The sequence below is a fragment of the Pristis pectinata genome, chromosome 19, assembly GCF_009764475.1.
Source record: "Pristis pectinata isolate sPriPec2 chromosome 19, sPriPec2.1.pri, whole genome shotgun sequence".
Taxonomy (NCBI): domain Eukaryota; kingdom Metazoa; phylum Chordata; class Chondrichthyes; order Rhinopristiformes; family Pristidae; genus Pristis; species Pristis pectinata.
In genome coordinates this window covers 36,535,450-36,547,777 of record NC_067423.1, presented here as the reverse complement: position 1 = coordinate 36,547,777, position 12,328 = coordinate 36,535,450, and the positions used below count along the sequence as shown (strand labels likewise).

General features: G+C 38.9%; 1 protein-coding gene across 3 annotated transcripts in view; it reads right to left on the bottom strand.

Annotated features, from left to right (window-relative positions):
- The window catches only part of aebp2 (AE binding protein 2), an 83,240-nt gene that overhangs the window by 43,835 nt on the left and 27,077 nt on the right, over positions 1–12,328 (bottom strand). For all 3 annotated transcript variants that reach the window (XR_007957817.1, XM_052033803.1, XM_052033804.1), the window contains exons 2-3: positions 6,976–7,180; positions 1,493–1,600 (exon numbers count right to left, since the gene is read on the bottom strand). Coding sequence is in view for 2 of the 3 variants with exons in the window: in XM_052033803.1 (XP_051889763.1) it covers positions 1,493–1,600; positions 6,976–7,180 (313 nt within the window). In the remaining variant the exon portion in view is untranslated. The remainder of the gene's footprint in view (positions 1–1,492; positions 1,601–6,975; positions 7,181–12,328) is intronic.

The following is a 12,328-nucleotide window of genomic DNA, read 5'->3' as shown; positions in this document are numbered from 1 at the left end:
TTTGCAAGATGACAAGAATATGAACAGATAAGATACAAGGACAATTTGCATGGTCAGACCTGCATTCTTTTGGGAGTGAGAAATGATCAAATCAAGATCAGCAGGAAATCATTTATATGGTAAAACTACTTCCCCCTGGTGAGGTAACCCAGAACAAGAGGGTAAGCTCTCAAAATTAGACACAAGCCATGTAGCAATAAAATCCAGAAACTCAGTCATGTAAGCGCTAGACAAAATCTGCAACTGGCTCCAATCAAAACCTGTGACCTATGAGGTCAAAGAGATTTGTTATTTAAAAAAAAGCAACAAGTGATTTGAAGCAAAATTGAAATACACAGTGAGAGAACACTGAGGAACTGAAAAAATTAATCCTGTCCCCTATGGAAAAATGGGGTGGTGGTATTGGTTTTGCCTCCTGAGCAGCAAAATATGATCAGAGGGTTTGATATCATGAAATCCAAACCACTCTTATCAGCCTACCTGATCAGTTTCAGCTACTGTCCATTTAGGTTTCCTTTTCAGTTTCCTTCATTAATAACTTTCAAGTAGTAACTCACCACTTGTTTTTAACAGAAACAACAAATGCCAGTTTATTAAATAGTTTACAAATGGACATTTGACTTCAGGGTTATAGGGATAGTAATGAAGTCTGTTGTCAATTTATAGCCAACTCATAACCATATACTTTTAAACCATTATCCAAGCTATTGGAGAACATTGATGAAATAGACAAAATTACAGTAAAAGATGACTGGTCGTGGTTCCAACTTATGATAAACTCCATTCCAGGCATTAATTGCTGTTTTTTTTAAAAAGTGTAATGCTAGTTTCTCATTTACAAGTGTTAATAATCCACTAGGACCTAATCTTCAAGTGGCAAGTATCTGGTGACACAATGTACAGTAATAAAACAATGTTATTGACTCTGTGGCTTTTATAATAACATGATGTTCCAGAAACAAGTTCGGCTGCAGTTGTCAACTTTTCATTTCAATGCACAGCAACACATTCCAGCTTGAAACCCATGACCACAAAAGCAAAGAATTGAGATCCAAACAAGCAGTAGTCCTGCACCATCCAAATATCAAAATGTGTCTTGCACAGGTGCTTTTTAGATAGCACACTGGCCCATACCATTCAGATTGTAAAATTTGGCTCAGCCTTCCAGACACATTTTCAAGTTCTCTGGCACAAAGCTCCTTTGTGGGTCAATCACGTGCAACCCAGACAGGTGTTTAGCCAGCATTATTTCATATGCAACATCCACAGATAGGCTGGCCAGTACCAAAAAGCAACCATATATTCAGACATTATGATCTGCATATTCAAGCCCAATATCACCTGCTCAATTAAAGGATAGCCTTTTGGGATCCCCAGGGTCCATTAACAATCCTTAAACACATAGGACTTCTGGTTCATTCCACAAGAAAGTTATCCAAAGCTGTTTCTGCATTGTGACTGGTTTAGAATTTGCCCAAGTTTTCACACCTACCTTAAATGGCTTGTCTCCGCTGTGTGTGAGCATGTGCCTCTGCAACCAGCTCTGGCTAGTAGATGGCGTGTTGTACACTTTGCACCCTTTCCATAGGCAAACAAACACCTGAAAAACAAATTTACAAAGTTTGAAACACTATTTGAAAGTCAAGATTCAAGGAACATGCCTGTTCTTTAACATCATTTATTTTGGCAAAATGAGTAAGGATATCAATCCTCAGTAATGGAACATTTTTCTCCCATTATCATGGCACCCCAATATGTACAAAGTAAAATGTAATCTCCTCTGCATTTGGTCACAATGAGCTTTGAAGCCTTAAAAACGTTCATTCTTACATTGAAGTTGCCCAGTATCCAACATTCCATACTGTACACCTTTGACATCTTTTGTCTATTAATTATAATCAAATGACTGGCCTTGTACTTATGCCAAGATTTCCCCACACATTGAACACCTAAGTAATTTCACATCGGACTTTTGCAAATCGTCGACAGGTTGTACAGCACGGTAAGATCAATCACATCAGGCCTGGTTACTTCAGACTAGCATTAAAGAACACATTTTTTCAAGGCTCTAATTGAGAGTCACATAAATACATTACACACACTTTGGATGCACACCAGAAAATCTCAAATTTTAGTACACACTTTAGTGTAGAGTAATTTTCTTCAACTATCTAAAGATGGATGATCGATACAAAAACAACAGAATTCAGGTTAGTAGGCTGGATGCCTTTTCCACAAACTTGCCAAGGAATGTTAACTGATTGTTAATGGACGAGAAATGAAGGTGTTGCAGTGAAGCAGTGAAGATTTCAAGGTCAGCACAACAAGATTTCCACTAGGGATAGTGATAAATGGAAGTCAAATGGCACCGACAAATGGAGACTGACCATTGTCAATTATGAAATTCATGTTGAAAGGAATCTACAAGTTATTGGCTAAATAATTCCTCAGCATCTTCAGCATGAGCCATAGACAAGATGGACCATCACAATTCCAAGGTCACTTCAAATCTCAAGACAATACATATAATTATCTAGTCAGACAAATGAACTACCAAAACCTAATTAAAAAAAAGGCCTACAGATATCATACATGCAGGCCAAAGTAATGAGGCTAATATTGAATCATGAGGGATGAACTGCGGGAATAAGATTTGAAAAATAGACTACCCTTAAGATCTTACCATGATACGAGTTATCTAAAGAATTAGAGAACTTGGAATAGTAACAGGGCTTTCAGATCTGCCTGTCTTTTAAAAAGTCACAAATTTGGCTCAATTATAGATGGCAATTCCCCTTATAAAGCATAAATGATTACATTTCTGGAAAAAGCAGTTGGTATCAGTACACTGCACAGATTTAGTACCAGGTGGATGCAGAAACTGATAGATATATGGGTTGGTTCTCTGGAAATATGAAATCAATTGGAATGAAAGGCAATAACAAATTTAACATCCAATAATTTCTTAGTAATATTTAGGCAATTTGTAAATTGCTGAGAAAAAGAAAAGAAATATTCTTTAACAATTCACTTTTATGTTTTAAGAACTGGGGATGAAGGAAAAAGATGAGATTGGATTTCAACCAAAGTTTTACCATGGAATGATGCAGTTTCTTTGGCAAGCAATAGCAATGATCTTGCTGCTCTGTAAATTTGAGTGATCAAGCAAAAAACGAGCTGCTGGAGGAACTCAGGTGAGGGCAGCATCTGCAGGGAGAAATGGACAGTAAGATGCTGCCTTATCCGTTGTTCCTCCAGCAGCTTGTTTTGCTCCAGATTCCAGCATATGCATTATCATATCTCCATTTCTCCGAGTGATCAAAGCAGCTTTCAATTACCTTCGATAAAGTGCCACTCTAGCAATTCAATAGCCAAGAGATTCTCAATGGAAAACACTGCATTTGAACCAGTAACTTGTATTTCAATCTGAACAGATATACAAACAGCTAATCCTTCACAATTGAGCCATTTCTAATCTTTACCTCAAGGGAAACAATGCATCATGTTAGTGTTAGAAAGCACTAAATGACTAATTAGATTTCTTGCTATCCTTCCAGAATAAATTTAGTAGTCACTCAACTATCGTGTTTTGTTTGCATCGAATTGGAACACTCAATTCAGTACACACAAGACTGCCTATAGCTTTGTACCAATACAAAGTGTCAAATGAGGTTGCAGGTCAAACAATGGATGGCCACAGGGTACTGAGACAAGTTCTGGAGCAGGTACGTGTTGAGCATAGTGCAATTGACTTCTCTCCTCTGTCTCCCAAACTAGTATCACACCAGCAACAAAATTGATCAGTTTCTCAGCATACATTTGAGGATAAACCCAATTACAAAGAAACTCCAATCGTCTAGCATCCAACTGTTCAGAAATCCTGATGGCCTGGCGTCATGAGCTGTGCGTCTGGACGTTCGGCTGAGTATTCGGTGGGAGCTGGGACCAAAAGTGCTTGTATATTTCCCACTTCCTTTAAACTTAATGTGTTAACGGGAAAATTTATATTACTGTGTAACATGTACAAAGGGTGAAATAAAACTGCATTTAAAGGAGTAATATCCAATAGTCCAGAAAATCTGCTGGTCCATCTGGCACCAATTACCACAGGATAATTGTTCAATCTGAAAGGCTACTTGTACAATTGTAATCATGCTTAAACTATCATTAAGGCCTAATAATTAAACACCTAAACGATCATATGACTGATTTTAGACCAGACTTTTGCAACCTTCAAGTTTTATTTTCCCCTCACTCAAGGTTTACTTGTCCACCAATACATTCTGCTTCCACAAGGACTGCTGTATTTTGCCAAAACACACACACTAAAGAATGTAATATCCAAAAGAGGATTTCAATTTACAGTCAAAACAATAATAGGCTTTTTGAGCCTACTCCAAAATTCAATGTCATGGCTGATCTCTGTAATATATCTGCTTCCCCAATACCCCTTGATGCCTTTCGTCTGGAGATTTTTCTACCTCCTCAAATATATTCACTTTGCCTCCACAGCCCTGTGGTAGCAAGTTCTGCAGGTTCACCACCATATGAGCAAAGAAATTTATCCTCATACCAGTCCCTGTCGTTTTTCTTCCCCCACATATCCTGAGACCATCAACTCTCGTTCTCAGCACCCCAGCTGAGGGAAAACATCCTCCTCTCATTCAGTATGTCTAACCCTGCCGGAATTTTGTACGTTTCAATTAGATCCTCCCCTCATTCTTCCGAGCTCCAGCAAAGGCAAACCTCATCAACTTAATCTTTCATCATATGGTAGTCCCACCATTACTTCTTTACCTCCAAGACATGTGTATCCTTTCTTAGGTGAGGAAGTTGGGTCTCAACAAGCCTGATTAATTGGAGCAATACATCTCTGCTCCCGTACACAAATCTCTTGCCATGAAGGTCAATATACTATTTGCGTTCTTAACTGCTTGCTGAATTCGAATGTTTGTATTCATTGACTGACACACAAAGACACTATTTGTACATCAACACTTCCCAATTGAACACTATTTAAATGATTATGCCTTCGGTTTTTCCTATTAACACCACTTGTGCCAATTTTAAGTGAACGGAACCAAACAATCCATCCCAGCAGAAATTATGTCTATTTACCCAAAGATTTAAAAAAAAAACTGAAGACAAATCATAAATAATATTAGTTAAATTTAACTTTGCCTTGGCCATCAGAAAATGTATCTATCCCTCTTTACCTATTTTTAAATTCAAAAACTAGTTATTGTTTTTGAGGGAAAGCATTTACAACACAACTGCCAGATAATTCAAGATAGTGTGTCCCAAGTAATAAGTGGTACAGCTAAGCTATTCACTTTGCCTGCAGCGATGTGAAGTGCTTGTAGCTACAATGCAAACATTCTTCCACGAGAATCATTATGCCATTGTCTGCATCAGCCCCACGGATCCAGAAGCCAAGTAACCTCTAAACGCCATACCTACAAAAGGATTAAGGCTGGGTGCCCTGTGGTGAATGACTTGCCATCTGACTCTTCAAAAAGCTTTTCACCACCTATACGGGACAATTCATGAAGTACAATGTAAACACATTGCTTGCCTGGTTGTATGTCCCTAATACTCAAGCAGCTTAGATCTGTGCAGGCATATCAAGAGATATTCCAGGGAAGGAGGAAAATTTCAAACTAACACAATATTTTTAATACTAATTGGTAAAACATCTTGATTAGGGTTACTGAATCTTCACGGAACATTTGGCAGTTACGCTGGTCTGTGTGGGCAGCTACTACTGAAAGACTGCAATCAGGCAAGTAACTAGATAGAAACTAGTCCAGGAAACAGAAAAAACAGAGACATTTCAAGAACAGGTTATGGAAAGATAGCATGTAGGATGGGCATATTGCAAAAAACACCAAATGCTGTTAATTGATATCAACCATGATTAAAAAGTGACATTTGCATGATTATCAAAGTATAACCACAATAATTTAAACTAAGTGTTCAATAGCATGCAATATTGAACACAAATCAGAAATGCTGCAACATTACATTGGAGAGTTAGAGTATGAACCAGTTGCTTATTAAAATAATTCAGTGTTGTACCAACTTTTAATTACTATTCTAAATATTTGAAGAACAGTACCAAATCCACTTCAGTTCTGATGAAACACAGTTAAGCATTGTTTCAGCATGTGTTCCATAAGGACTTTTAACAGTGTACCATGTAGCAGATAGTCAACTTCACCCTCCAAACTCAGCACAATTAAAAAGGAAATCAGATCCTTTCTCTGTTTTAAAACGTGTTTTCCATGTGGGCAACTGCATTCAGAAAATGAGATGGAAAGGGAGGACAAAAATTTAGAAGTCCTGTACAGTACAGGGAGAATAGATATATAAACAGATCAAACCACACGTGGACATCGAGTAGCTCAGTGGACCACCAATGACATGTATACAGACTTTAACAGGAGGAAACTGATGCATGAAATTTGGAAGTTAAATGAAGGAAGCATGTGAACGATTACTTGAAGTTCAATCTTCCAGATTGATTAATGATCTGATATTCTTACAGGGAAATTACACATCACCCATAGAGCATGCTGCTCACAAGCTCCATGATACATGGCTGCAGAACCTTAAAAGACATGCTATGAGAGGGGGTGGGGGGGGAGGAGAGAGAAGTTAGTCGCAGCAAAGTCAACGTCTTAATCAATCACTTAATACCTGTAAACCCAAAAAATGAACTTAGCCAACATTTCATTGGCAGCAAATACAAAATATCAAATCAGAGATAAAATGACAAACCTATAATCAGTAAAAACAGGTTCTTCAAAAACAAATCCAAACTGGGATCAAGCAATTTATACAGAAGAACATAGTTGGCAAGTAACCGACTTTGAAAATAAAATTTTAAGCAGCCACCACTGAACCTTACAAAAAACTGAATTACATTTTGGTACTTAGCTATCCAAATGCATAGGAATAAAGAGAAAAACAGACCCCTCCGCGTTGCCCATCCACATGAATTGAACGGATGTGATCTGCCAAATCTGGACTGGAGCAGAAACTGGTCTGGCATTGGTCCCAACAGCAGTTGTAAGTGATATTCTTTCCTGAAGTAGTGCTTCCATGACCATTTATCAGCGCTGGAGTAGAGCGTCCACTGGAGATAGTACTGTCCATATCCATTAAGGTGCTGCTGATACTTTGAAGAGAAAGCAGTATTTTTAATAGAGTGCAAGGTCATCAAATCTACAATACAAAACGTAATTCTCTATTTCCCCCTTCCCTGGGATACCTCTCTCGATGGGACTATACTAAGCTGAGCTGAACAGCCAATGTGGGTTTCTGGAAAAATTGCCCTAATGCCACGGGCAGTAAACTTCCCAGAGCAACTTCAAAGGAATTGTAAGCCTGTTAGAAAATGGGTTCCACTCAATAATATCTAATACACAAAATTCAAACCTGGGAATCAATACAAAGTGGCACCAAGATGAGCAAAAGTACTCCGTGCAATTTTAAGCTCCACACAAATGAAATAGTCAGACTACATCTAAGGTACACTGCATATTCATTAAGTTGCTGACTAGAATAAGAAAAACCAGGCAGACTTGAAAATGTGGCTATTCCAACCGAGGTCAACTTTGAGAGGTTCTTCAAATTGCAAATCAGTAGGACAGAGTCAATGTTCAAATGATTTACATGCCTAGAACAGGAGAAAGTTTGATTAAAAAGTCACGTTTCAGAGATTTCTACCCCCACACAAGATCCACCATATGGTTTATCTTTTGAAGTAGACTACCATTTCTTAAGAATATAGTAGGGGTGGTGGTGATGGTGGGGAGGGTGAGCTGAAAAAATAGAACCTGGGTTCATGGTAAACATGATTTAGAGCCACTGCCTATGCAGAAAAGAAACATCAATACTGAGTGGTCAATACAAACAGCATATTGCAGTCTTTCAATTTCCTTGCTTATAATACAATTTCCTTGCTTATAATACAACCTCCATGAATTAAAATGCTATATCAGAAAGTACATTTAGTCCCTGAAAAGTCAAGTTTTACTCATCTGATGAAAGGTCACTGATCCAAAACTGTTTCTTTCTCAATAGATTCTGCCTGCATGCTACAGATTTCCAGCATTTATTCCTTTCGTGCTTCTGGATGGAATTTGGATAGTATATGGAAGTGACCTAGTTTGTCTCATTGCTCTTTGTGCAATCTAAAATATCAACCTCTCTTCATAATTGATAATAAAATTCTATCCTGGGGGTATTTCATCTTACTGGCCAATTCCCACGATAAGTTATAAAAGCTTGTATCAACATATATAAAAGGCAGAGAACTGCCAAAATTACTGACCATGTTCAGACATCACTGGCAAAATATCTGCAGAAAGAAGGTGATGAAGGAGAAGAATGTATCTTTCATGAGAATATTTAAATGGCAGGGATCTAAATCACCATTTCATGTGGGTTTCATTACTCCTGGCATAGGCATGTGCAAGTTGGTCAAGTTATTTTGCTGAACACTTTCATTTAAGTGCACGCAGTTCATTAGCACAAACCTTAAGTTCCAGATGCTTTTCGATTCTCGACTCAACACTATTCTCATGGAAATCAAGGAACTGCATCTAATCTTCTGAAGCAGCTTTCCTGATGTTTTGATGAAACCCAAGATATACATGATTAGTGAAGTTAATCAAGTTTTTTCTCACTTCGTAAGTACTGCCAGACATGCATTTCCAGCAATGGCCCCTAGCTCGCTTTTACATTTATCCCAGTCTGATTGCCTGTCTTGCATCATTAATCTCTGAATCATTTAATGACTCCTATATTCTACCCCCAAGTACTGTTTATTTTTTTTATCCCTTTTCCATCCCGTGTCTTGGGATTTAAACTTTATTACATCTGAAATGTTATCTGTTTCTTTCTCCACAGATGCTACCTTGGTAGAGGTTTAGTACATCACTTCACAAGACTCTAGATGTGAACTTACCAGATCTTAGTATATCTACATTGTTCCACCTGTGCCCTTCACTCTCCCACATTTAATTATCCGTACCTTTTCATTACTATTTAATAACTAATAAAAAGATTCCCAAGACTCTCTGGACTTCTGCTGTTGATTATTCAGACAGTACCCTGTTATAACCTTTTAGTTCCCAAGTGCAAAAACATTTGAGAGCTTCAAAATCCATTTGCCATGATTTTATTTGCTGAATACCTAATTTGGTACTTTGATATGCACCACTTACAATGGTAGCTGACAATCTGCCTTTAATTCCATGCCACTCAACTTTAATCAACTTGGTCTCTTGCATGAGACTATTAAATGCCTTCCGGTCGTGGAAATAAATTACATTCATGAGTACCTATCTGCTGCTTCAGTTTTATCTTCGAAGTACAAATAAAAGTGATCAGACTCATTTGAGAGCGTGACAGAACATGCCGAAATTCTGAACTTGTCAGATGAGCCTGATCATCAGGGTAGTGTTCAAAGTCAATTTCAGATCTAACAAGAATAGGGCATTGCACACCAAACAAAACCAAGTATCTCGCTTTGATATTCAATGGCATTACCATAACTGATTCCTGCACCATCAACATCCTGGGAATCACTTTGACCAGAAATGCATCTACATCATCCATATAGATGTCGCTACAAGGGCAGATCATAGGCTGGGTAGCCAGCAGCGAGCAAGTCATCACAAGAGGTGGTCGTCCGTGAGGCACAAGTCAGGAATGTGATGGAGCACTTTCCACTTGCCTGAATGAGAGCAGTATCAACGATATTCAAGAAACATGACACCAACCACAGCAAAACAGCCTGCTTGATTGGTACCTCAACTATCATCCAAAACATTCCATTCCATCCAATACCCATGTACACCGTAGACATTCTTTGCAAAATGCACTGTAGTTGCTTACCCAGGCCATTTCAATAGCATCTCGCATACTGATGGCGCAAGGACAAGGGCAGCAGGCACATGGGAAATCTACACTTGTAGTTTCCCCTTATGTAGCACACTGTCCTCATAAAAATATAGCACGATCCCCTCATCACCCGATCCAAATTCGTTAAGTTCCCACTCTACAAAACAGAGTGTACTTTCATTGGAAGGATTCCAGCAATTCAAATTGGCAGTTCACAACGTTTGTCCCAGTGATAATTAGGGGTGGATAACAAATGTCAGTCTTTCCTGTGTTGCCCCATCTCCAAAAATAAATTATACAAATAAGCAATTTATTGACAAGAGATATTAAGCTAATAGTTTCTGATCTTTTTTTAAAAAAAATAGAAGTGATACAAGTAGCTTTCCAATCTAAATGTGCACAAAAGGCAGTTTTAGTTGGGGCATCTAATATATTCATAACTTCCTTTAAAATTCTGGAATGGAAACTTAAGCCCTGTGAATGTCACACTTTAGGCAGCTTATTTTTCAGACATTAGTTCTGGCTAGTCTCCAGGGTCAATATGATTCACTCAAGTTGTCCAACACATTATCCTTCCCTGTAACTGCACTGGACCAATTTTGTGGGACCCAGCATCCTGCTCGGGAGTCACTGCCACCTTAATTGGAATTTTAAATTCATTCTGAAAAAAGGTAATTAAACTGCGAACAATTCACAGACTACTTATGCTTTGCCTCCCTGTCAACATTATCTGTAATTGTACATCAAGTCTGACCAACCACTGGGAAGTCAACTACTCAATGAGATGCTGGAGAATCACAGCAAAACTTGGCCCTCCCTTCCATTGGGTTCCCTGCAGAGTCCAGCAGTGGAGCTCAGGGACAGGTAAGGTGCTATCAGTCACCAAGTCTCAGACCGTGTTCCGGTTGCCCTGCAGAACAACTGAAAGTCAATATATGCGACCCCCACCCCCCCCAACCATTTAACCATTCAGGTTCCGGAAATTCACCCTTGCGGAATTCATAAATCAAAACCCAACTGTGGTATTCATCATTACTGTTGGGAGAAAAAGCATCCTATAGGAACACATCTCCACTTATAATATGGAATTCAATGGGAAACAGAGTTTCAGATCATGGAAAATCATGGTATGGACTTCTGGGAATACAACCCCCCTCTAAAGGGGTCACCTTTATAAATACAGTGGCATGCAAAAGTTTGGGCACCCCTGGTCAAAATTTCTGTTACTGTGAATAGTTAAGTGAGTAGAAGATGAACTGATCTCCAAAAGTCATAAAGTTAAAGATGAAACATTCTTTTCAACACTTTAAGCAAGATTAATGTATTATTTTTGTTTCGTACAATTTTAGAGTGAAAAAAGGAAAGGAGCACCATGCAAAAGTTTGGGCACCCCAAGAGATTTGAGCTCTCAGATAACTTTTGCCAAGGCCTCAGACCTTCATTAGCTTGTTAGGGCTATGGCTTGTTCATAGTCATCGTTAGGAAAGGCCAGGTGATACAAATTTCAAAGTTTTATAAATACCCTGACTCCTCAAACATTGTCCCAACAATCAGCAGCCATGGGTTCCTCTAAGCAGCTGCCTAGCACTGAAAATTAAAACAAATGATGCCCACAAAGCAGAAGGCTATAAGAAGATAGCAAAGCATTTTCAGGTAGCCGTTTCCTCAGTTTGTAATGTAATTAAGAAATGGCAGTTAACAGGAATGGTGGAGTTCAAGTTGAGGTCTGGAAGACCAAGAAAACTGAGAGAGCTGCTCGTAGGATTGCTAGAAAGGCAAATCAAAACCCCTGTTTGACTGCAAAAGACCTTCAGGAAGATTTAGCAGACTCTGGAGTGGTGGTGCACTGTTCCACTGTGCAGTGACACCTTCATGGAAGACTCATCAGAAGAAAACTGTTCCTGCATCCTCATCACAAGATTCAGCGTCAGAAGTTTGCAAAGGAACATCTAAACAAGCCTGATGCATTTTGGAAACAAGTCCTGTGGACTGAAGTTAAAATAGAACTTTTTGGCCGCAATGAGCAAAGGTATGTTTGGAGAAAAAAGGGTGCAGACTTTCATGAAAAGAACCCCTCTCCAACTGTTAAGTTGTTAACAGAGGTGTTGGGGGTGGATTGATCATGCCTTGGGCTTGTGTTGCAGCCAGTGGCACGGGGAACATTTCACTGGTAAAGGGAAGAATGAATTCAATTAAATACCAGAAAATCCTGGAAGCAAACATCACACCGTCTGTAAAAAAGCTGAAGATGAAAAGAGGATGGCTTCTACAACAGGATAACGATGCTAAACACACCTCAAAATCCACAATGGACTACCACAAGAGGCACAAACTGAAGGTTTTGCCGTGGCCCTCACAGTCCCCCGACCTAAACATCATCGAAAATCTGTGGATAGACCTCAAAAGAGCAGTGCAT